Source organism: Rhinichthys klamathensis, unplaced genomic scaffold (assembly GCF_029890125.1).
Source record: "Rhinichthys klamathensis goyatoka isolate OS25496 unplaced genomic scaffold, OSU_Roscu_1.1 h1tg000310l_1, whole genome shotgun sequence".
NCBI classification, from domain to species: Eukaryota; Metazoa; Chordata; class Actinopteri; order Cypriniformes; family Leuciscidae; genus Rhinichthys; species Rhinichthys klamathensis.
Genome location: NW_026606828.1, coordinates 340958 through 367101, shown reverse-complemented (window position 1 = coordinate 367101; position 26144 = coordinate 340958). Strand labels below are relative to the sequence as shown.

At 36.6% G+C, this 26144-nt stretch overlaps 1 protein-coding gene across 2 annotated transcripts; it reads left to right on the top strand.

Annotated features, from left to right (window-relative positions):
• Positions 1-311: 311 nt before the first annotated feature.
• On the top strand, positions 312-23439 carry nptna (neuroplastin a). 2 transcript variants are annotated; one of them, XM_056271055.1, is made up of 8 exons: positions 312-592; positions 9578-9752; positions 10984-11078; positions 15071-15204; positions 15712-15985; positions 19747-19756; positions 19963-20038; positions 22500-23439. In XM_056271055.1, exons 1-7 carry the CDS (start codon positions 520-522, stop codon positions 20021-20023), a joined length of 822 nt encoding a protein of 273 aa, XP_056127030.1. In that variant the 5' UTR covers positions 312-519; the 3' UTR covers positions 20024-20038; positions 22500-23439. The 2 variants fall into 2 exon arrangements, with proteins under 2 accessions (XP_056127030.1, XP_056127029.1); XM_056271054.1 differs by having other exon boundaries at positions 19735-19756.
• Positions 23440-26144: the final 2705 nt, after the last annotated feature.

Below are 26144 nucleotides of genomic sequence, written 5' to 3'. Positions count from 1 at the left end.
GATGCATTTTGGGTTCCCCAAAGAATCTTTCACTTAACCGTTCTTTACAAGAACCCTTTTTTCTTAGTGGAAAGATCTAAGAACAATCTAAAGACCCATTTTGTGCATTGCAAATGTTCCATGGATGTAAGGTTCTTAATGGAACCATAAAGAACCTTTATTTTTAGGGTGTATATGCGAATTTGATGATCACCTGAGGATTGTGTCCATCTATCTGGGTCTGTTATGTAGGCAGGGCAGGACAGGTTTGCTATCGCGGGAATTTAAGAGGACAGCGCCATCGTCTTCACGAGGCTCGTTTTTAAACCGGATGTAAGTGTAGCGGCGGCATCTACTTACCGCTCGCTATTGCTAGGCGACGGGCTTTTTACGTGACCCGATTCGAGCTCCATCCAGGGTCGCTTCGTCATTGTAGCAGCTCCCTCTCCACTCACTCACTCACATCTTACTCGACAGCCCTCTTCTCCCTCTCCTCTGCATCCCTCCACACATATCCCAGGTAGCCAGGCGACCCACAAAATGTCTTACGCGGGGAATCCGTTGGTGATATTATTCGGGGTCTTGATGCTGCATTCGGGCTCCGCTGAGAACGGTAAGGAATTTCATGTGTTCCTATTAAAGAACCGTTTCATCGCAGATTTTGAAGGCTTTCTTGATAGGGGAACGGTTGCGGCACGTGCAGGTGCAATTTGCCTCGAGCGCACGGGATAAACTCGAGTCTCACCAATCCTCAGCATTGCTTTTGGGAATTCTCAAAACTAAATAGCCGCTCAGGTTGAGAAAGGTGACATATGTGTGTATTACATATTTAAGAAAATGCGTCCTTGTGCGTTTAAATGGCAAAGCGCACTGCATTCCGCATTAAAAGAGCAGTGTAGCCTATGTCTCACATGCTTAAAAGCGGCTCGCCATTCTACTTCATGCAAACAAATAGGTTACATTTTAATGTTTGGTGACTTGTCCCACGGGGAGCGTCTATTTGTGACTGTGATTATGACTCTCTTAGAAAAGATCCCCTTTCCAGATTTGGATGTGCTTAGATGGGTCATCGGCTGCTTGTCACAAACCGCACTTGTGCTTGATTTGCATGCGGCCAATCTAATGACTCAGGAATTCTTCTCATGTTCCCGTTTGTTCTTCCAACGCAAACCGATCATTTTGCTCGCTCGTCAAATATAGCTATATAACGGTAGAGGCAGGTAGGCTACCCCCTCTTTAAGCACCGGTCCTCTGCAGCGCCGTAAATAGCAGCAGTCCATTCTGCTGCATGTTTCTATTTATAGAGCCGATGCAGTAGCGGTATGCATGGCGTTAATGCCCGTCCTCCCCGTGCGCGCGGACCCGTTAAAGTCTTAACGAAGGAGCACCGCGGTGCATTGTGACGTCATGGACGCGCTCAGTTAATGAGCGGTAACACATGAGCCCCTCCGATCTCCTTCCATCTCCTGGCCATGCATTAGCCTACTGCCGTTTAAATAATGCCTACACCTTTAACATATAAATGTTATCAATTAATACCTACAGACATCCTAGGAAAAATGTGTTAATTAAGCTGAGTTGATGTCTAGGTTATCTGAATCAAGGTGAGCCATTGATTGGACTCGGAGATTCTCAACTGGTTTTGCTTAAAGCCAAGGTATAGCGGAGGATCTTTCCGAATTTTAGAGAAGACCCACCCTCTCCAATGTTTTTTAAAAATGCACATGCGCAACACTCTATTTGCTCCCGAGAGGGAACGCCTATTAAACGTGTGCACGAGAGAGCATGATAGCTTACATTAACTTTTACTAGCAGTGATTTTAAATGGATTTCTCCAAATAGCATGACAAACTTTACCTGTCTAGTAGAATCTTCGCGACTGCTGCATCAGTGAGAAGCCCAACATGTGTTTTTAGCGCATTAAGCGCAAGCCAGCGTGTGAAATATTCACCCAAAATCACTCTGGTCTTGTTTCTATATCCTGCGGCCTTTCTCTTCTTATCATACACTTCGTATACATTTTTTCTCTTTCAACCCTCAGCCATTTTCAAAGGAATGGCTGAAACCGTAACTCATCACACATAATACAACTGAAAGTGTGCATGCGCAGAAAGCGAAAACTACATAGGGACGAGCACGTACGACGGCCTTACGTAAACGTATCACCAGATCGATTGACACTTAGGTGGACCAATAGTATAGACTACCCACCCGGAAAAAGAAAATCCTCCGCTATACCTTTAAGGATATTCATTTGCAACTCATCGCATTGTATAAAACATACTGTCATGATTTATTATCCCAAATTTTTTATTTTTTTGTCAAATCAACTTCATTTATGTTGTTCAGATAACATAATATTTTGAGTTTCTGTTAATTAAACCAATCTCCTTAATTGAATTAACTAAAAAAAAAATATTTCAACGAACTCAAGATTCCAATCCAACCATGTCACTTACTTTTTTAAGTTAAACCAACAGCGTTTATAGGCCCAAATATTTACAGCGTATTAGTGTTGCACGGTGCACCGATACTTCAAAAGTATCGCGATACTCGGAAATTAAAAACTTCACGATACCTAAATGTATTAGTATCGATACTTCTAAGAATGTCCGCGTTCCAGATTTGTAAGAGAGTATTGCATGTTGGTGTGTGCAACGCACGCTTCCAGTGCCTCCCTATGGACGTCTGTGTTTTTCTCCTCATGCGCGTGTGACAGGGCGCGTGAACTGAACGAGCAGAGAGAGAGAGAGAGTGAGCGAGCCCCGGTCGCGCGCGCGCACTCTCTCTCTCTCTGCGGAGCCAGGCGAAAGTATAAACAAGGCTTCACCGTCTCAAAACTAAGCGCTGTCTTGCTCTCTCTCTCTCCCTCGCACATATTAATCAAAATAATTCGACACGATGGTAAGGTCGGGAGACTAAAGTTTCATGTGGAGCATTCGGAGTTTTTTTTTTTTTTTTCTGAATTACCGCTGGGTGTAAATTGCATAGGCGTCATTTACGGGGGGGACGGGTGGGACATGTCCCCACCACTTTTTGCCAGGGTCGATATTGTCCCCACCACTTTTGAAACATCTCGCGTCACGGATGTAACAATACAAATAAAACATCTCCAGTTAACTAGCAGCATTCGTTTCATTCATTTGTTAAATAAGACGCGATCTAGCGCTGAAATGTGTTGTCTTCACTCGGACGCGCGCTTCAATCCGTTGCAGAGATTCTATTCGTTCCAGAGAAATCACAATTCAAAATGCACACAAACGTGTCCCTGCTTCTCTGGGTTCTAATCCGCACTCGTATAGTTTTTTTTTCCCTCATCAAAACCGATAATGTTTATCAGTGATAAAGTATATCAAGATTCTTGATATACAACCACTGATAAACATTATCGGTTTTGATGAGGGGAAAAAACTATACCGAGTGCGGACTAGAACCCTCAACCCCCGACACGCTTGGCAAAAATTCTGCCACTGGACTATCACAATACATATGCAACGCAGGCGGATCTATTTATTTATTCACGTAAAAATTCTCGATTCTGACAACATTATATTAGATCTCATTTTACGACCAATTAAACCCAAAGTACCATCACATTTTTGGTCGGACATCATACATTTTTATTTATTTCAATCAGTAAGCTACAGGACATCGTCTTTCAAACCATGACCTGCGCGAAAGAGAAAAAATAATGAATGCGTCATTGTACCCAGCACTTTTGAAAATGCCCTTCCGAATGCGTCTCTGTCCCCACCACATTTCAAACCAAACTGACGCCCATGGTAAATTGTGGAAAAATACGTTGCCTTATCTTCTCTGAATCGTTCCGCACATTCAGCTGACATAAACCACACTTTAAATAAACGAAAAAAACTATCCAGTCATGAAATGTTTTCTGTGATGACAGTGGGATGTAACCGCCTGGATAAACACACAACGCGCACACGTCCGATAATGACACGTCCAATTCGCGAACTAATGACTCATTTGAACCGATTCGTTTTAATGAATGGTTAAAACAACTGATCTGTCTGAATCGGTGTATAACTAATCGTTAACACTTTGTAATAAGGTTTCATTTATTACATAAAACAAATAAAAACACTTGTTTTTTCCCCCCGAAAAAGCATGACTACTTTTTTCCACACAATGCTATCATGAATCGATAAGAGAATCGTTAAAGAATCGGATCGATAAGCAGAATCGTCAGTGGCATTGATATTGATAAAATCTTATGTTTCTTATGATAACTGAGATAATGCTGCTAAATTTATTTATTTTTTTACCTTGAATGTCATTGCTCTAATTTATTTTTTATATTTTTCATATTTCATATTTTGTTCAAATGGTTATTATAGCCTATCTGCTGTTCAAATGTTCATTTATTAGTGTGTTATGATTGGAATGTTGTCCCAGTTTTAAAATAAAGCACAGCAATGATATTTGAGAGTGTTTCTCCCTTTTCAGGAAAAGTATCGAAAAAGTATCGAAATCGCAATTCTTGACTTGGTATCGGTATCGAAACAATAATTTTGGTATCGTGACAACACTACAGCGTATAGGTCCAACAATATTCAAGTGAACCTTTTTAGTTTTTAGTCTGGATCATATTTTCTTTTTTCATGTTGTCGCACAACGTTTTTGACCCCTGCCAAATTTGACTAGATTCTAACATACAACAAATGAATGTGTGCCAAAATCTTGTAGGCTATATGTCAAAAACTAAGAATGTTTTCTTAATTTTTAGAGGTAAATAATTAAGCCTATTTATCACGATTATAGTTGCGATTTAGAATTTGCAATTAGCATTGTTGCTGTCGGCGGGCTTCTCAGAACAGATCTGGGGCCCATTGCCTGTTTGTGAGGAGCCATAAGCTCATATGAAGATCAAACCTGACACTTTTCCTTTCATCTCACTCACACGCTTTTTTATCTCTTGGGAACAAATGTGAGCACACACACACAGACACATTTGATCAAATGGATCATTTTGGCATAGATGTTTTTGCATTACAAGCATAAAAGCACAACAGCGCTTGATGCCTTCAGGCTAACAAGGTTTTTGCTTCTATTTTTAGTGTGCGCTTGTTATTTGTATGCAATACAAACATACAATCCCTGTCCACATATACAGTAACTACAAGTCCATTTGCTCCTCAAGCTTAGACGCACTTTAAAAAGTCTGTTTTCATTCCTTTAAAGGACTTGGTTTAGATTTAATAACCATATATTTAGTTCTCATTAGTATATGATTGTTTTATATCACAATCCCAACAGAACCAGACTCCTGTGTGTAAAATTAATGTTCAGATTAACATGATACAATGCAACAATCAAAAAGCCTCTCTGCATACATAACCTAAAAAATAAACTTTCTATTACTTTTTGAAAAATTTGTGCTATTGATATGTTCTTAGCACAAACTGACTGAATTTTTGTTGTTGCTGTTTACAATGAAAAGCATAAAGCATTGTTGATTGATCTCTGTCAGTTTTGCTCCTAGGTTGCACACAGCAAACACTTACTATATGACTGTTAACACTTTGCGAGGCTTCATATCTTTGAATTAGGGCTGTCAAATGATTAATCGTGATTAATCACATCCAAAATAAAAGTTTTTTTTACATAATATATGTGGGTGCACTGTGTATAATTATTTTATATATATAAATACACACACATGCTTGTATATATTTAAGAAATATTTTCATGTATATACTGTATATAGATTTATATATAATTTATATTATATATAAATATAAATATTTTATATATAAATATTTTTTTTCTTAAATATACATGCATGTGTGTGTATTTATATATATACAAAATAGTTATACACAGTGTACCCAGATATATTATGTAAAAAAAACTTTTATTTTGGATGTGATTAATCGTGATTAATCATTTGACAGCCCTACTTTGAATGCAATCAGTTTAGACAGCATTTAATGAGGGGATGGTGGGATAAAAGGCCTACCTGCTCTTCTACTGTATTACGCTTCTATGGAAACCGCCTGTCCATCAGGACACCCACACATGAATAGTGAGATTACAAAAGGCACCGGCTGTGCACTTTGTGTTTCTGTGGAAGAAAAGGGAAGAAACTGTTCTTTTGAATTTTCCAATCATCAAAGAATCCTGAAAAAAAATGGATCATGATTTCCACAAAAATATGAAGCAGCACAACTGATTTCAACATTCATAATAATAAGAAACGTTTCTTGAGCAGCAAATCAGCACATTAGAATGATTTCTGAAGGATCACAATGAAGACTGGAGTAATGATGCTGAAAATGCAGCTTTGCATCACAGGAATAAATTGCATTTTAAAATATATTCAAATTGAAAACTGATATTTTAAATTGTAATACTATTTCACAATAGTACAGTTTTACTGTATTTTTGATCAAATAAATGCAGCCTTGGTGAGCAGAAGAGACTTCTTTCAAAAAGATTAAAAGTCTTACTGACCCCAAACTTTTGAACGCTAAACTGTCTGTATATATATATTTTAGTTTTAGACAAAATAATATAGAATTATTTATGCCATTTATTTAGTTGTCAGCCATACAATGAAAATTACTTATTGGCTTTTCAGCATCGACCAGAAATTAAAGGAATAGTTCACCCAAAAAATGAAAATTATCCCATAATTTACTCACCCTCAAACCATCCTATGTGTATATTTCTTCTTTCAGCCAAACACAAGCGGCGTTATATTGAAAAATATCCTGGCTCTTCCAAGCTTTTTAATGGCATTGAATAGTATCTGAGCTCCAAAAAGCACATCCATCCATCAGAAAAGTAATCCATATGGCTGCAAGGGATAAATGAAGGCCTTCTGGAGTGAAGCGATGGGTTTTTGTAAGAAAAATATCCATAATTATAAACTTCATAAACTATAATCACTGGCTTCTGGCTTCACTTATGTGGTTTTTGTGCTTTTTAGTGCTTCAAAATCTCAGACACTATTCAATGGCATTACAAAGCTGGGAAGAGCTAGGATATTATTTAATATAACTCTGATTGTGTTTGGCTGGGGAAAAAAAGTCATATACACCTAGAATGGCTTGAGGGTGAGTAAATTGTGGGATCATTTTCATTTTTGAGTGAAGTACTCCTTTAAAATCAGTACTTGCATGAAAAAAAAAATATATAGATCAGGCCCCTGACCCAGTTTAATTTCCTCTAAAGATACACGAGTAAATAACACTTCTGTGCAGTGCAGGATCTTTCACTTTGCACATGACTTTTTTTTTTTGCATTTTCTCATGGATCAATTGTTAAATGATTCATTTCTCATTGCACTTTTGGTTTGTAATTTGAGTTTAATCTTTTATGTTTTCTTTTTTCCACCCACTGCCCTTTCACTGTCCTTTACCTCCCCCTCCCATCTCTTTATTTGTCACGTTTCTCCTGTCTTCCCGTCTCTGTGCCGCCCCTCAGCGGGGTTTGTAAAGTCCCCCCTCTCTGAGACTAAGCTGACGGGCGACACCTTTGAGCTGTACTGTGATGTTGTGGGGAAGCCCACACCTGAGATCCAGTGGTGGTACGCCGAGGTGAACAGGGCCGACAACTTCTTCCAGTTGTGGGATGGCGCGCGCAGGCAACGCGTGTCCATCAACACCGCGTACGGCGTCAATGGTGTAAGCGTGTTAGCTGTCACTCGCGTCACCATCGAGGATTCTGGGATTTATGAGTGCAGAGCCAGTAACGACCCGCGGCGTAACGATTTGCGCCAGAATCCGTCCACTACCTGGATTCGAGCCCAGGCAACAGTTACGGTGTTGCAGAGTGAGTTAACTGTCCCCGCTAGTGGTGTGGCCGAAATAAACCATCCGCCCCCCTTGATTTTACCTACATTTAGCGTAGTGCCATGGTTAACATTTGCTGTAGTAGATCTTCCCTTTTCCTCCTACTTACTCATCCGGACTACAAAACGGTTAGAGCACCATCTTATTAGATCACTAGTAGCTTGTAATTGCTACATACAGGCAGTGACCTATTTTTGTAGTCAAATGTCCTTGTCCTCCTTATTGAGATATTTCAAGGTTGCTTTCTTTGTGTTGATTATGACAATCAGTTTCTGTTCCAAGGAATCCATGGAATCTGGTAAGGTACAGTAGTATTTAACCATGTGTTTTTTCAATGACCGATGGCAATACTTCCTATACGATCATATATGATATACAGTGGAGTCCAAAAGTCTGAGACCACTATACTTCTTTATCCACCTTATTGCTAATGTATATATATGTATATTGAATGTGTCTGGCCTCTGGTGTCATTCACTTCGTTATTTTTAGCTGTACAAAACAGTTTGTTATGTTGCTTAAATTGCAAACTGGTATTCCTTACCATTATTTGAATGTATTGTCTTAATAATAAATTATGGAAGATTGTTTCCGCCATGGAATAAAAAAAATTAAAAGGTAATTATAAAATTTTATCTCACAATTTGGACTTTTTTTCTTAATTACGAGTTTAAATCTTGCAATTCTGACTTTATAACTTGCAATTGCCAGTTTATAACACGCAATTGCGAGAAAAAAAAGTTAATTTACACGACAACAGTGGTTTTGGAGCCAGAAAACACAAACTTTTGAAAATGAGTTTCAAAGTGCAAGTTTTGCACTTTGATGCAAAACTTGATGATTAACTGTTAGCTGTACTAGTGTGCCATATAGGCACACTAGTACAGCTAACAGTTAATCTGCATTTGTGTTTTCTCTACATGTGGGTGTGTTATTTATTCTGATTGCTTATTTATTACTCCGCAGTACTGAATGCCATTCTATTTGAATGGTACTAAAACAGTACCTTTTATAAGTGAAAAGTGTTTTATCTTACTGATACTGTTATTATCTCTGTGTAAACTACAAAAACTAGAATTTGTGAAAACGGTGACATCATGCACATGTGTATTACATGTTCAGTCTGTCGGCACGTAGTGTTTCTTTACACAGTGACATCGGCACCTACTGGCCTGGCATGAATAATACAGCGCTTTTAGTAGTTTTCACAGATCCGTGTGAACGGGGATCATTTTGAAAATGTTGTCGTCTGTACACGAAAAATGCAAAGAAAACACTTTTCTGTTTTTAATACATTGTTGTTGTGTAAACGTATGTGACACAACTGTGGTCTCAGACTTTTGGACCCCACTAGATAAAGAGTATGAAATAAAGGAAAATTATTTTGTATGATTAAAAATCGTATCATAATGTCCATAACCGCTTATTATATAACCTCTTATAATATGAGATTTTGTTTTATAATTTATTTTTTATTGTATGAAATTCAAAATTTTAATAGTGAGCTTTGAATATCATATGATATTCTATATGAGTCTGATTCACATGTGAGACTGTATTAATCCATTTACACAAATTATAAAATAGAGCTGCTTGGAAATGCTCAGTGATTCCTTTGCTTGTTGCTATACTGTATATACAGCTTCATCCCCCATATTTATTTTCTTCTCCCACTCTTCCACTCACACACACATACATATATATATATATAGATCCCCGTCGCCTTCAATCAATGTGATGTAGTATTTCTCTGGCCTTGACCGACGCATCTGTATTTTCAGAACCATCAATCGATTCATCGGATCACATGAATCTACCTGTGAGTTACCACATCCCACCAATCACGCTTCAGTGCAACCTTACAGTTTCCCAAAACACCCACCGCGAGAGCTTCTGGATGAAAAATGGGGAGGAGATCTTAGACACAAGGAGCGAAGCCAAGAACACAGAGTACAGGTAGGTGCTGTTATTGGACTTTTGTGAGCACTGAAACATTATGATATGAAATTTCTAAAATAATAATTCATTCAATTAATGTCATTAATATACTATTATAGTTTTTGTTAATATTTTGATTTTTGAATAAGATTTTGTGTGTGTATATACAGTATATATATATTTGTATATATAAACAAGTTTTATATATTATAAATAATGTAATTGTATATTTTATGTGCGTGTATATATATATATATTATATATATATACACACATCTATACACACACACTGCGTTTTGTGCATTTTGGCATATTTTAATCAAAAGTGTGGGATTATAATTTTTACCAAGTAGTTTTATATGGATGCTAACTATTTTAATGCCTAATAAAATATTTTTTGAGTTTGAGTTAAAATATAAAAATAATATTATTAAATAATATAATAATACTTTCAATTTTACTTTTATTTGTATATTGTAATTAGAAAAAAATTTCACGTGACCATTTTGCCACATCAAGCACGTGATATTTAACACTGTGTATAGCATACATTAATTAATCAACAGATTGATTAATTATTAAAATTTGTTACCTGCAGCCCTGCTAGTAATACTATAAATATACTTATAAATGTATATTTTGTATTGACAATTTGTAACTCAATAGACAAGTTATTCATATGTGCCTCTGAATTTTAAGACAGAGGTGATTTTGAAACCTTCTTTTTTATTTAAACAATATGATTTGATTTAATACTAGATAAACTGAAAAATCTACAATCTACTCAATGCAGGACATTTAATGCAGAAACATTGACCTTAATATCATTACTATGCCACTATCAGATCAAAATATAGCAATATAGGCTTCTAGGTGTTAAAAACGTAGTCATTTGCATTACCCGAGTTGGCCTTTGTTTTGTAAATGCATTATCTCAGTGACTCTCAAGCCTTGGCTCACTGTCTGTTGATGCTGCACTGCTCTGCAATGGTCTAAATCCTGAGCAAGGCCTTTCTCTCTACCAACACGTGTTGCTAATCTCTCTCCCTGACTCCTAATCTAATCAGACTAACCATATAGGCACACTAGTACAGCTAACAGTTAATCTGCATTTGTGTTTTCTCTACATGTGGGTGTGTTATTTATTCTGATTGCTTATTTATTACTCCGCAGTACTGAATGCCATTCTATTTGAATGGTACTAAAACAGTACCTTTTATAAGTGAAAAGTGTTTTATCTTTTACACAGAATTAATAAACCAAGGACAGATGATGCGGGCGAGTATATGTGCGTGTACACATTTGATTTGGTCCCCCAAGCTAATGCCACCATTGAGGTAAAAGGTAAGATGCCCTCAAAATACCCCACATTTCTCAAAATGTCACAAAAGTATAGAAATTGAATGGTCTGTGGTTTCTTTCTAGTATCACAGCGAGTTTGATTTTCAGATGGTTTGTCAACATTTTGAACCTGTCTTTCCATCTCCTCCACACAACACATGCTGAGTCACACTAACACAGGCCATGACAGCATGATTGTGTGCTTGGTTAGTTGAGTGGGAAAGACATCCAGGTTTTTGTTCACTAGGCAGGTGAATGTGAATACATTGTTTGCAATCTTAATAATTAGTAGTATTTGATAATTATCAATATCTGAATAGTATTAATAACAATTATAATAATAAAAATAAGTAATTAATTTGCAATATTTGGATAATAATAAAAACAATTTATTTTTTATAAATTTTAGCATATTTAGTAGTAGTAGTATTTTTTAATAATAATAATAATAATAAAAATACAATTATAATGTTAAAATGTTATGCTAATATAATTTTTAATGAAAAATACCAAATAGAAGCATTTTAGTAGTATACAGCAGTGTTATTTTAGTGTCACTGAGATAATATTATAGTTTTTATTAATATTTCAATACAATTTTTGTATTTTGTTTTTATTCTAATTTGAGTTAAAGTATTAGTCATTTTGTTGTGCATTTTAATAGGTTCTGTCTTTTAATATGTCTAGATAGTTTTTATTAGTTTTTTTGTTATTTTAGTACATCAAGTTAAACTTAATTAAAATAAGAAATTTTGCCTTGGCAATTGAAATAAAAGAAGTGTTTTATATTTAATTGTATTACTGCTAATGCTTATTTTATTTCAATTTTTTTAAATGGGTTTAGTTTTATTAAAGCAGTCACAGGTGAAGTGTATTGTTGATCATCTCCTAACAAGGCCACATATTAAGATCTGGGCAGATTAGATGTAACAAACAATCAGTTCTCATAATCAACGTTTTGGATGCAGGAGAAATGAGCAGAAATAAAGATCTGAGCGACTTTGACAAGGGCCAAATTGTTATGGCAAGTCGACTGGGTCAGAGTATCTCTGAAACGTCAAGGCTTTTGAGTTGGTCTCAGTCAGCAGTGCTGAGAATTTACCAACAGTGTCCGAGGAGGGATGAACCACAAACCGGCGGCAGGGTGTTGGACGCCAAAGGCTCATCGATGCACGAGGGAAACGGAGGCTATCCCGTCTGGTCCGAGCCAACAGAAGATCTACTGTGTAAATGTTAATGATGGTTATGCGATGAATGTGTCACAACACACAGTGCATCACACTCTGCTGCGTAGACACAGACCAATCAGTGTGCCTATGATGTCCACCGGTCGAAAGCGGCTACAATGGCTTCAGCGAGCGTGAAGACCTTGAAGCAGAGGAAGAAGAACGCCTGGTCCGATGAGTCTCGGTTTCCTTTACATCACTTGGACGGCCGTGTACGTGTGTGCCGTTTACCTGGGGAAGTGATGGTGCCAGGATGGCCTGTGGGAGGACAAGCCTCCAAATTCCCCAGATCTGAATCCAATTGAGGATCTGTGGGATGAGCAGAACCAACAGGTTTGATCCGCGGCGGCTCCACATCGCAACCTACAGGATTTTTAAGGATCTGCTGCTGACATCAAAAACCACAGGACACCTTCAGGGGTCTTGTAGAGTCCATTCTTCAGCGGGTCGGAGCTGTTTTGGCAGCATGTGGAGGACCAACGGCATATTAGGCAGGTGGTCATAATGTTTTAGCTCATCTGTGTATATTATAAAGGGCCAAAGAGGAAACAATTCTATCAAATCTGAATTTATATTTAGGAACAGTATGACTTGCTGATCCATCAGCTAGACCAGCACTATAGAATAAACCAGCCTGGACAAACATGGAATTCATTCTAATTTATGCCGAATTTCTCAGCAGGGTTGATAGATACAAATATATAATCCTATAGTTATATGTCTGAGTCTTATATTTATAAATCCTGAATTTTAAATTTATATTCAGGGTTTATATATATTCAGATTTTATACAAATATTTCTTGTTTGGCCCCATCATAATATATAGAGCATTTTTGTTTTGTTATTACTGGGTAATTTCTAAGGCCTCAAATCAGCAATGGGTGTAAAGCAAAATGCCAGCCAGCCCAGATCTCCTTGTGATCATGTGTTTAATAATGGCCTTTAAATCTGACAGGCTGTTTGGTTTGTGTGTTAGAGATCAGCAGCTGGTAAAGTGCCATGCGGTTTAAGCGTGGCCTGGTCACCTCTTTCTGGTTATCCTGCGGTCAGCTCACAGGCACCAGATGGTGGTTGCATGTCTGAGGGGGTGGGGATGTAAATCTGTCACTCTTTCTCTCTCTCTGTGTCTCTTAACTGAGGTATTTGGTGTCATTTAGACTGAATTAACCTTTAAAAAAAATTAAAAATCACCTGCATGTCATGATTCGTCATTTGACTTTTGAATCACAAGATGTGGGGATGATTTACATGTAGATGGTTTGCGTATTTGTGGGGGTACTTGGCATATTATGAATGATATAGCCTTCTTTTGATGCTAATGCTTCAATACTTTCAGTGATTAATCCTTTGAGATTGTGAATCATCTTATTATGGCCCCATATATTCAGTGTATATATTTTTACATTTGTAAAACACAAGTGTCCTTTGAGATATTATCACATTAGATTTAATATGTCAGTGACAAGAGCAAACATCGTTCAAAAGTTTGTGGTCAGTATGTTGTTTGTTTTTTAAATGTTTTTGACACGTTTTTGACATTCTTTTATGCTCACCAAGGCTGCATTTATCTAATTAAAAATAGAGTAAAACACTAATATTGTGAAATATTATTACAGTTGAAATAACTGTTTTCTATTTGAATATATTTTAAAATGTAATTTATTATGTAAAAGTATTCATTTCTTTCAAAAAATGTCTTAATGACACCAAGCAATCTTTTAAATGATAGTATATTCAGTATTATCTCAATTTTAAACATCTCAAAATTCTATATTATTAATTAAATGTAATTAAATGTACCTATAGGCTTATTCATGCTTTTTAAATAAATGAAGATTGTCTGCTTAATATCTGCTGACTCTTTAATCTGATGCTCTTCAACAGACATTACTGACTAGGTAACTTTGCAAACTCATGTCTAGGGATGCACCGATATGAAGATTTTGGTCGATACCGATAACTCTTTATATTTGAATGCCGATAACCAATATATTGGCCGATAAATCTAAACCCAAAGTTTCACCATTAAAAGCCATGTCCCAAGCACACAATTATAATGTTCTCATTATCATTTTATAGCCTATATATGACAAAATTGCACTGCACATGTTGCATTAACTGTATTTTTCTTTTTTGAAGGGATTCCAATCATATTTCGGCTTTAATATATCGGCCAAATTTTCTTATCAGGCCAATAATGGTAACATTAAAAATGAACATATATCGTCCGATACCGATATGGTGGCCGATATATCATGCATCCCTGCTCATGTCAACTTATTCTACTAACCCGAACCTAACATCCAGATCCGCTTGTGTAGCAGCATATCAAATTGCTGTGGACTTAAGTTCTTGGTTGATTACCATTTGTTTGGGCAATCAGGGTGTATTTTCTTAACATTTCCTGATCCGCCACTAGCTTTAAGCCTGGGGCGTCCAGTCCTGCTCCTAGAGGGCCACTGTCCTGAAGAGTTTAGCTCCAACTTGCCTCAACACTCCAGCCAGGAAGTTTCTAGCATGCCTAGTAAGACCTTGATTCACAGGTTCAGGTGTGTTTAATTAGGGTTGGAGCTAAACTCTTCAGGACAGTGACCCTCCAGATTTAACATTATGCTTTATGCTATATTTACCACACAAAATGACATTGCAAATGGCACAAGAATAAACATCCGCACAGTGATTGAAGATCACAATGCTTAATAAGGTTTCTGCAATGAAATCTTTTGTGATACTGAAGGACTCACTGTCCTTCTGCTCTCCTCTCATAGCTGCACCAGACATCACGGGGCACAAGCGCAGTGAGAATAAGAATGAGGGTGAGACAGCCGTCCTCTACTGCAAATCTGTGGGTTATCCTTATCCCCTGTGGACCTGGCGTAAACTCGATAGTGGAGCCAATATGGTATGGTCATTTTGACACAAGAGTGAGAGTATATGTCCAATAATATGTCTTAGTAAGCTATTTAATTGCTTAGTTTTATGATCAAATTGTGGGGGCGACTGCAATATAATGATGATTGAGAATTTTTTACAAATAAAACAAAAGCCTGATGTATCATATTTGATACTCACATTTAAACATGATTTTAAAAAAAAGACTAACAATATAAAAGCTATTCTCGTTTACTTTAAAAAAATCAGTAAAGATTTCACAGCAAAAGACTATTTTTTTGATCATGTTGATCATTTTGAGGCCTTAGAAATTTGAATATGATACAGTAGGCTTACCTGTATGAACTATCCCTTTAAATGTAGTTTCTGTTACTTTATCTTTAAGCATTCATCATTTGATGAAAAAGTCTTTTTTCAATCAGAAATACTTTTTGAGCGAATAATCAGTGGCTTTCCTTCCCCCGTCTTTCACCTCTCCTCACCTGTCACTGTTCCTCCCACTCCATCAATCACTCAGGATATCGACAACTCCTCTCGCCGCTTCTTCATCAGCAGCAGGGATGGCTACACCGAGCTGTCCATCATTAACCTCGACCTCACGTCTGACCCCGGAGAGTACGAGTGCAACGCGACCAACAACATCGGCTCCACCTCCATGAAATCAGTCCTGCGGGTCAGGAGCTACCTGGCCCCCCTGTGGCCCCTCCTGGGCGTCCTCGCCGAGATCATCATCCTGGTGCTGATCATCGTCATCTACGAGAAGCGCAAGAAGCCCGATGATATGCCTGACGGTGAGTTTAAAAGGGTGGGTTACTGTCTCAATATGAACTACTGATGCTAGGCTGATATTTATGTGAAACATGACTGTCCCAACCACAGTTTGCCTAATATACTGTAGTGCCAATGCATAGACCTACAGTGTGCCCACACTTTATTTGCACACTTAAGATACTCAGGAATGTATGAATGTCAGATGAACAAAACATCAAATCAAGATATGTTGTTCAAAATTAAGACAAAAAGGATTTGGAAATTTTCTATCCACAAAAATGGCTCGGAACGTCATTTCTGAGAAACGATAGAGCAGAATTTGTTTGCAGATGCCACTTGGTTTGGTATTTTATATCTAATCCAGTGACATTTTACCATTTTTAAGTGTGATTTAAGTGTTCAAATACTTTGAATGACAAGTATGTGTGTGTGTGTTTGGTCTGAATGGCATCAGACTGAATTATTAAGAGTCCAGGTCAGGATCAAATAACAAAGTGAGTTTAAGGTCTTGTGACGCAGTGAGAGAAAACTAGGTAAGAACTGTATATGATGTATTGTAAAGGATGCTTATCTTCCTAATAAATAAATATAATTAGTAAATAAATATTACCTAGACTACTGTTATATACTTTGGGGTTGGTACAATGTTTCAAAACAGACAATGTTAATTCATTTATAAGTCCGTCAGAAAAATATAGAAAACAATTTCTTACTAGGAATTACATTGTAAATACTGTAGATATTGACTAAGAAATATTGACACATTTCTGTATTACATCAAGTAAAAAATAAATAAAAAAAAGGATGCCACTGGACATAAACTTAAATTACTGTTCAAAAGTTGTTTTATTATTGAAAGAAATGAATACTTCAATTCTGCAAAGACACATTAAAGGGGTGGTTGAATTATGAATTTCACTTTTCTAACTTCAGTTAGTGTGTAATGTTGCTGTTTGAGCATAAACAACATCTGCAAAGTTACAACGCTCAAAGTTCAAAGCAAAGGAAGATATTTGCTTTTAAAGAAATTGCTTTTTTAAGGACTACAACAAATGGCTGGTAGGAACTACACGACATTCCTCCCGGGTTAGTGACATCACCAACCCTCTGGTGGCAGAGGCAGGCTAAATAAACATTAATTGTGCAGATATTAACATAATTATAATCTCTGTATTGCATACATAATAGCCTACATTACATCCATAGTCTCCAATGCCATCTCTCTCATGTTCGTCCATCCTCGGGATGCTGCTGTTCTTCTTCGTGCGATTTTTTCCCCCCCAAACTACTTTGTGGGGATCCCAGTGGGATTTTTATTTTTATAGAAAGATTAAAAATACGGGAGAAATAGCCTACTGGAAAATATTTAAACGGGATGATTGCGGGATAGCAAGGTAAAATACGGGAGAATCCCGGGGGAAATGGGAGGGTCGACAGGTATGGTGTCTGTGTGAGGAAATTAGAGCTGCTAACACACAGAAACACACACACACAAGCTCTTGAAACTCCTCTGTGAGGGGAGCAGCAGCTCATTTGCATTTAAAGGGACTGACACAAAAACGGTGCTCACCCTCAAAAAGTGACAATTTTAACATGCTATATAAAAATATCCGTCTGTGGGGTATTTTGAGCTAAAACTTCACATACACACTCTGGGGACATCAGAAACGTATTTTACATCTTGTGAAAAGGGCATTATACCACCCCTTTAAATAGATCAAAGTTGTCAGTAAATACATGATTTCCTTTTCAAATAAATGCTGTTCTTTTGATCTTCATATTCATCAAAGAATCCTGAAAAAAAGTCACGGTTTCCACAAAAAAAAATGTTTTCAACATTAATAATAATAATAATATGTTTCCTGAGCAGCAAATCAGCATGTTAGAATGATTTCTGAAGGATCATGTGACACTGAAGACTAGAGTAATGATGCTGAAAATTCAGCTTTGCATCACAAGACTAAATTACATGTTAAATTATATTTAAATTTTAGATCAAATAAACGCAGCCTTGTTGTTGAGCATAAAGTACTCGTTTCAAAAACATTGAAACATCGTACCAACCCCAAACTGAACAGTAGCCTAGTCTAGGTAATGTTTATTTACAAATTATTATATTTATTTATTAGGAAGATAAGCATCCTTTACATCGTATACAGTTCTTACCTAGTTTTCTCTCACTGCGTCACAAGACCTTTAACTCACTTTGTTATTTGATCCTGACATGGACTCTTAATAATTCAGTCTGATGCCATTCAGACCAAACACACACATACATACTCGTCATTCTTTTCCTGTAGGGCACCGGTGTTAGGTCATCTGGACACTAATCTGATATTCAAGAGAAATATGACTCTGCGGTGTATCTGTAGGTAGTGGGTTGTGAATTATTGATGCGCGTGGAGGTGTAGTCCCACGCCACTTTACTGCTCTCGTGCTCACCTACAATGCATTGCGAGGGGAAACAAAACCGTGTCAAGTATTGCTGCAAGCCAGTAAATTCACTTTAGACGGGATTTATATAAAACGACATATTTTTACGTTTAAAGCCTGCTTAAAGCAAATTATTTAGCTTTCGGGTGGAATTTTATTCGTTATTTCGTATATTGAATGAGTATCAGTCGATATTTTCAAACGAACTGGACAGCTTCAGATAAAATAGAGAGTGACGTTAACTGGGATTTTGCCTGTCCAGCATCGCCACCTAGTGGTTTCCCTCGGTATTGATTTCATCGCCATGGTCAAATAACCCAGAAACAACCAATTTATGCGTTTTGTTTTTATAAAAGTGTGTTTCATATTGTAAATTGTTCGTGGATGTGGGCGGGCATATATGTACAAATACAATATTAGGTGTATAAAGTCAGTATTCAGTTTCAGCCTTATTTGGTTTATCTGCATGTTTTGTGCAAGTGTTCTAGTCATTTGTGAATCACTGCAGCATTAATTTAGCAATTAAATCACACTTTTGGAGTTTAATATGAGAGGGCGTACCTGTCATTAAGAATTTACAACGTTAACTCATTTCTTTCTCTCTGAATGGCTCAACCTTAAACACTGGTAAGTGACAGACCTGCATGCAGCTTGAGTGAACCTATAGCAGCATTGCACATATTCTATGTTGCCCTATACTTTGGTTTTGTATATATGTCTTGTTTGGATTAGGCTGAAATGGGTTTTTATTTTGCCTTCATTATGAGAATGATGTCTGTTGCTGTTTAACCTTCAAATGACCTTCGTTTATCTGTACATCCTCTTCACTGGAGTCTCTTCAAATGTATTCATGTTGACATGTGCATGAGATTTTTCTTCATTTTCACCTTTCAATTATCATCTTTTGAAAAGCTATATATATATATATATATAATATTATATAACATCCTATATAATTTAATATATAATACATTACATAAATTAAAGACATATATGATGCATGAATGTAACATCAAGTTTTATTAATTTTAAAGCTATTTAAGTGATATGAAAGTAGTGGAATATAGGTTTGTTTGCATGGTTGTATTTCTTCTCTGTTCTTGTACTGCGAGCCAGTTAATTACTCACACCAGTGCTGAAGGAGTGAAGTTTTGTTCTGTGAAATTCTACTGCGCAACAATAACTTAAATATTGAAAGACAATATAGCATTGCGTTGTTGTTTATAGCTACTTAATTCAGTCGGTTTACGGAATTCATTCAATAATGTGAATACTGTGCCAGCTGGAAGCATTGCTGCCTCAAACTAAAATTGTCTTTGTTTTGCTTCCCATTCAGATGACGAACCAGCAGGGCCAATGTAAGTATCGGATTTACATTTAAATAAGAATTGGTTTGATGCAACTGTCCTGGATAAGTGATGACAGCATATGTGTAATTTATACAGAATGTGAAGTGTATAAAGAAACATTGAATGAAGGAAATGTAATTATATACTGGTGTAACTTCATTTTGGATTGTCATATGACACTCACACTGACTCATCTTTATGATCTCACCTTCAAGGAAAACTAATTCCACCAACAACCACAAAGATAAAAACCTACGTCAGAGAAATACAAATTGATTTGATCATTACAAGGTCAGTATTCAGTTACACTGAGCATATTCATATCAGTTGAACTCTAAACTATGTTATAAACTGTGGTTATAGTAGCAAAAAAAAAGTTTGCTTCATTTTCATATATATAAATATATATATATATATATAAGTGTTTATATATTTATATATTATATATTTATATTAGTGTGTTAAATCGATTAATCACGATTAATAGCGTCTAACTTAAAAGTTTTTGTTTATATAACATATGTGTGTATATACAGTATATTATTATATTTTTATATATATACACTCACCGGCCACTTTATTAGGTACCCCATGCTAGTAACGGGTTGGACCCCCTTTTGCCTTCAGAACTGCCTCAATTCTTCGTGGCATAGATTCAACAAGGTGCTGGAAGCATTCCTCAGGGAGTTTGGTCCATATTGACATGATGGCATCACACAGTTGCCGCAGATTTGTCGGCTGCACATCCATGATGCGAATCTCCCGTTCCACCACATCCCAAAGATGCTCTATTGGGTTGAGATCTGGTGACTGTGGAGGCCATTTTAGTACAGTGAACTCATTGTCATGTTCAAGAAACCAATTTGAAATGATTAGAGCTTTGTGACATGGTGGAAGTAGCCATCAGAGGATGGGTACATGGTGGCCATAAAGGGATGGACATGGTCAGAAACAATGCTCAGGTAGGCAGTGGCATTTAAACGATGCCCAATTGGCACTAAGGGGCCTAAAGTGTGCCAGGAAAACATCCCCCACACCATTACACCACCACCACCAGCCTGCACAGTGGTAACAAGGCATGATGGTTCCATGTTCTCATTCTGTTTACGCCAAATTCTGACTCTAACATCTGAATGTCTCAACAGAAATCGAGACTCATCAGACCAGGCAACATTTTTCCAGTCTTCAACTGTTCAATTTTGGTGAGCTCTTGCAAATTTTAGCCTCTTTTTCCTATTTGTAGTGGAGATGAGTGGTACCCGGTGGAGTCTTCTGCTGTTGTAGCCCATCCGCCTCAAGGTTGTGCGTGTTGTGGCTTCACAAATGCTTTGCTGCATACCTCGGTTGTAACGAGTGGTTATTTCAGTCACTGTTGCCCTTCTATCAGCTCGAACCAGTCTGGCCATTCTCCTCTGACCTCTGGCATCAACAAGGCATTTCCGCCCACAGAACTGCCGCTCACTGGATGTTTTTTTCTTTTTCGGACCATTCTCTGTAAACCCTAGAGATGGTTGTGCGTGGAAATCCCAGTAGATTAGCAGTTTCTGAAATACTCAGACCAGCCCTTCTGGCACCAACAATCATGCCACGTTCAAAGTCACTCAAATCACCTTTCTTCCCCATACTGATGCTCGGTTTGAACTGCAGGAGATTGTCTTGACCATGTCTACATGCCTAAATGCACTGAGTTGCCGCCATGTGATTGGCTGCTTAGAAATTAAGTGTTAACGAGCAGTTGGACAGGTGTACCTAATAAAGTGGCCGGTGAGTGTACATACACACACACACACACATATACACGTACACATATACAGTATATTTATATATATGTGCAAACATATATGGTTGTGTGTACACACACACACACACACATATATATATATATATATATATATATATACATTTTATATAAACAAAAACTTTTGTGTTAGATGCGATTAATCACGATTAATTGATTTGACAGCACTAGTATATATATATATGTCCATCGAATGCCGCAACTGACCAATCAGAATCAAGTATTCCAAAGAGCCATGTATTGAAAGTCAAGGAACTAGACAGAGGCAGCGATGTTATTTTGTATAAGCGTTTCTCAATCAGTAACTGTCACATGTTCAGTTTGTCTTTACACGCGGGGTTGAAAAGGTGGCTACAAAGAAATCTCTAACGTTTATTTTGGTCATGGCTTGTCTTGAAAAACAAAGACAATTTGATGGTCGTCGTAGGACTTACAATTTACAATTTGTAAAGGTAAAATTTAAACGCAACGGTCATTAATCGGCTGTCGGTGAACATGTCAAACCAACGATCAAAGACTTCAGATTTTAGCCTAGGATCAGAGGAATCTTTTAGGATTTGCAAAAATGTGTCTCAGACGACCAGATCGTGGCCAAAATCGGACAGTGAACCCGGCTTTACTTATCATGTTTTCATTCACATCATGTGTTCTTTTGTTTGATTTTCCCACCACTCCTTTGTTTCTATGACTACTGTTATTAAGTCACTCTGTTCAAATGCACGTCATTAATGATCTTGTTTGAGTCTCTACTTAGGTTCTTCCCTCACAGTTACATTACGTGTGTGTTGCCCTGCCTGCCTGTCTGAGTATTATTTGTATTATCGTCATTAAAACTTCATATTGGAACTTTATTCTTCATCTTCATCTGCCTTCCTGCAACCACCCGTGACAGTAACTCTTCTGAAAACCCCACATTATTAACCAAACTTTTTCACTTCTGTTTCTTGCTTACAGATAAAGACATTCACATCATGACCATATGAACATTACTCATGAACGGTTCAGCGCATTGGTAAACAAATGAAAGGTGGAGGAGTTAAATGGAAGACTGGAATGAATGAGCACCCGAGGCATGCCTTATAAATCTGGTGTGAGGAGGACGTGTGAACAGAACGGAACCTGATTCTGAACATTTTCTTGCATGATTGTGTTGCGTTTTCTTTAGAATCTCTTTCATTCGAGTCAACTTTTTTTCCACGTCAGGCAAAAGTACAAAAATAATAATTGCATGCAAGATATTCTACTGTTTGATACAGGCTTTTTTTCCCCTCCGTTTGTGTATTTATGAATGACTTCTGTTCAAGCAAGCCTTTATCTTATCGCAAATATGCCACCATGATTCTGGTATGACCGTTTTTGTACAGATTATCATGTTACGGTATGGTGGGATACGATTCTATCAATCAAACGTATCAATTAAGGGCTTTGCAAAGTCTCCTGCAATGTTTAATTTGTACATGTATTATACATTGATGTATGAAATCACTTGAAATATCTATAGATATCTGAATGTTCTTCATACTGATGCACTTATCTCTTCAAATAATATTCTCGCAAACCAGTGACTTCATTTTATACTCATGTACCTTATCTTCTCTGATTGCTTTTTATGTATGCATAGTATACAGCATGGCTTTTATTCTATGCAATATCTTTACAGTAGAACACACTTTTTAGCTTTTGGTTGTGTATAATTAAGCTTTAATATTATAAGTTAGCAGAGTGCACTGTTTAGACCATGAAAAACAATCCACATGATTTAATACGTCACTGCATGAGTCCTTACGCATATAAAAGGTCTACTAATTCAGAATGTGAAGAGAAATTAATATTCTATCAATTGACCAAGGCAATAGCCTACAGTCATTTTTAACAATTAAAATATCCAAAGTCACATGCGTTGTCCTCTTTTATAACATGATGCCTTGTTTATTTTAACACAGGTTTATGTCAATTTGATTATTTAAATACATGATAAACTAGCAAATAATGACATTTGAAGAAAAGGATATATATAGAATCTGAAAGGGTTCTGTCAGGCTCTTCATATATAGAATCGTTCCCATCATGGGATCATTTTAGTTTTAATTAATTAATTTTGTTTTAATTCACTTTTCATTTTAAATAAAATGTGTACAAATTAAGAAGCTCGTAAACTCGTAAACATACTTTATCATTAGAAACATTTTAAATAACCTGTTTAACATTAAAGTATTATGCAATCATAAGACATTTTTCCTTATATAGAACGTTCTTGGCATAAGGTTTCTTTAAATTTGAGTGAAGAACCCTAGGGTTCTATGCTAAAAAAAAAGTTGTAAATAAAACAAAGATTTACAAGAAAATACTATTTCAGTTTTGCTATTTCAAAATTTCAAGTTTAATTCAAATTGTTGCTTCCCCTTTTTTTGTAATCGTTTATGAAATTTACTAGCAATATCTGAGTTAAAAAAAATTCAGTGCGTGTTTTTACAGTCTATGGTTCAGTGTATATAGAATTTTTAGAGTGCAAGCTAAAAATATATAAGTGGAGAATACTGCATTGTTTAGATACCATCTGCTTCAGTATTAACATCTTTGTGTGGGTGTTTATATATATCAAGTTTTTGTATTTATTTAATTGATTTTTTTAATCATCCTAGCATAGGCTTGGCACTGTTGTGCCTGCAGTCCTAAAACAAATATGTCTGTGCACCAGAGGGGGGCATTGCTGACCAACGCTGAAACTTCAGACCCTCCAAACGCTTCAATGTTTGTTTCCACTCAACAACAATGAGCTCTGCAACTGTATTTGGAGATACCATTTACATACGTTTTATCATCTACTCTCATTATTAGCGTTTCAATTCAAACCCCGTTTCTGTGCATGGTGTAAATATGAATTTTATTTGCATGTGTTTTATTTAGCACATTACTACACTAAAAATTTGTTTTCACTATTTGTCATCACAACTTAGATAATTAATGTGGTTCAGATAACATCATATTTTGTGTTTCTGTTGATTAAACCAATCTCCTACATTGTATTAACACATACGTAAAAAAAAAAAATGATTTCAATGAACTCAAAAATTTTAAGGCAACCAGGTAACTTACTTTTTTAAGTTAAACCAATAATATTTTTTACAGTGTATAAAATACAACACTGAAATATGAGAGGCATTTTTTAAAATCTCATTAAATAGCTAATAAATGTGACCTGTACGTTATAAATCTATACGGGGAAATTATCTGACTGAGTTGTATTCACAGACAGCATGCAGGCTACCATATGACACACACACACACACACACACACACAAATCACATCCAAACAGAATAATCTCACAGCCGTTTCTCCACTATAGCCATAGGGATGGATGATTCCTGGAAAGGCCGTGTTTGTCACAATGCATTTTTCTGCTCAAAAGGCAGAAAGCTGTCTTTGCCCAGGCGCTTACAGATTATAGTGCCATTATTCCCTCAGTATCTAGTTTCATCATATCACTTGGTGCCCTGATTTCACCATCTGACATGTTATGTTGTATCTGGACTGCACAGTAAAAGCAAGGACATTGGCGGAAGCACAGCTGTTTTGAAACAAGGGGTTTCTGCTGTTGTTTTTGATCGTGAAACATGCCATAACATGGATATATTTAACATAATCAATGGCTTGCATGTGTCAGATCAGATAATTGTATTACTCATAAGAATAAGAATAATATGTATTGACTGTTACATGTTGTGGCTGTGATGCCCTTTATTATGCTCCTCTTTGTTTATTCATTACATTGATGTGTCATATACATCTAAACAAGACCCATCAAAGAATATCATAGCTGTTGTCCTCTTCATTAATATAAACAGCAACTATTCAGGCAGCTTTACTTTATTTGCCCACCAGCTACACCAAACCTGAATAAACCAAACCTGAAAGCTGTCAGCTAGCAAACAAATGTTTTGCTTCATTTTCATATATAGATATATTACTGCTGTCAAAATGATTAATCACGATTAATCGCGATTAATCGCATCTAACATAGAAGTTTTGTTTATATAGCCATAATAAATGTGTGTGTGTCACATATATTATAAAACTAAAACTTGTATGTTCAATGCGATTAATCGATTTGACAGTAATATGCTGACCTAACCTGATGAGCGCAATAGTGTCTCATCGCATCTTCTTCATAAAACTCTACCAAACTAAGTAGCCTACCTGAATATGAATAATAAATAAGCAGTGTGCGAATTATTCAGTGACCTTCAGAGGAATTTCTGTTAGTAATTTTCAGGGCGCAATCGTTTCAGGTTTGTCGTGCAACCCAATATTGTATTCTGGCATCCCAAGTAACCATCAAGTACCAAGTCGGCTTGAAACGGAAGTTGCGATAGTCCTCATCGGAAATTGATTGGATGGTTGTGGTTTGCTATTGGTTGATCTTATGTGAATGACAGATTGTCCCGCCCTCGTGCCAGTAAACACGTCATCAGAGAAGAGATGTTGCAAGAGGCAGAGGAAGATATTCTGATTGATGATAAATATGTGCATCAGTGCATGGATAATTTTTTTTTTAACAATAAATAGACTACTGCAATATTCAATTAAAAAAACATTTA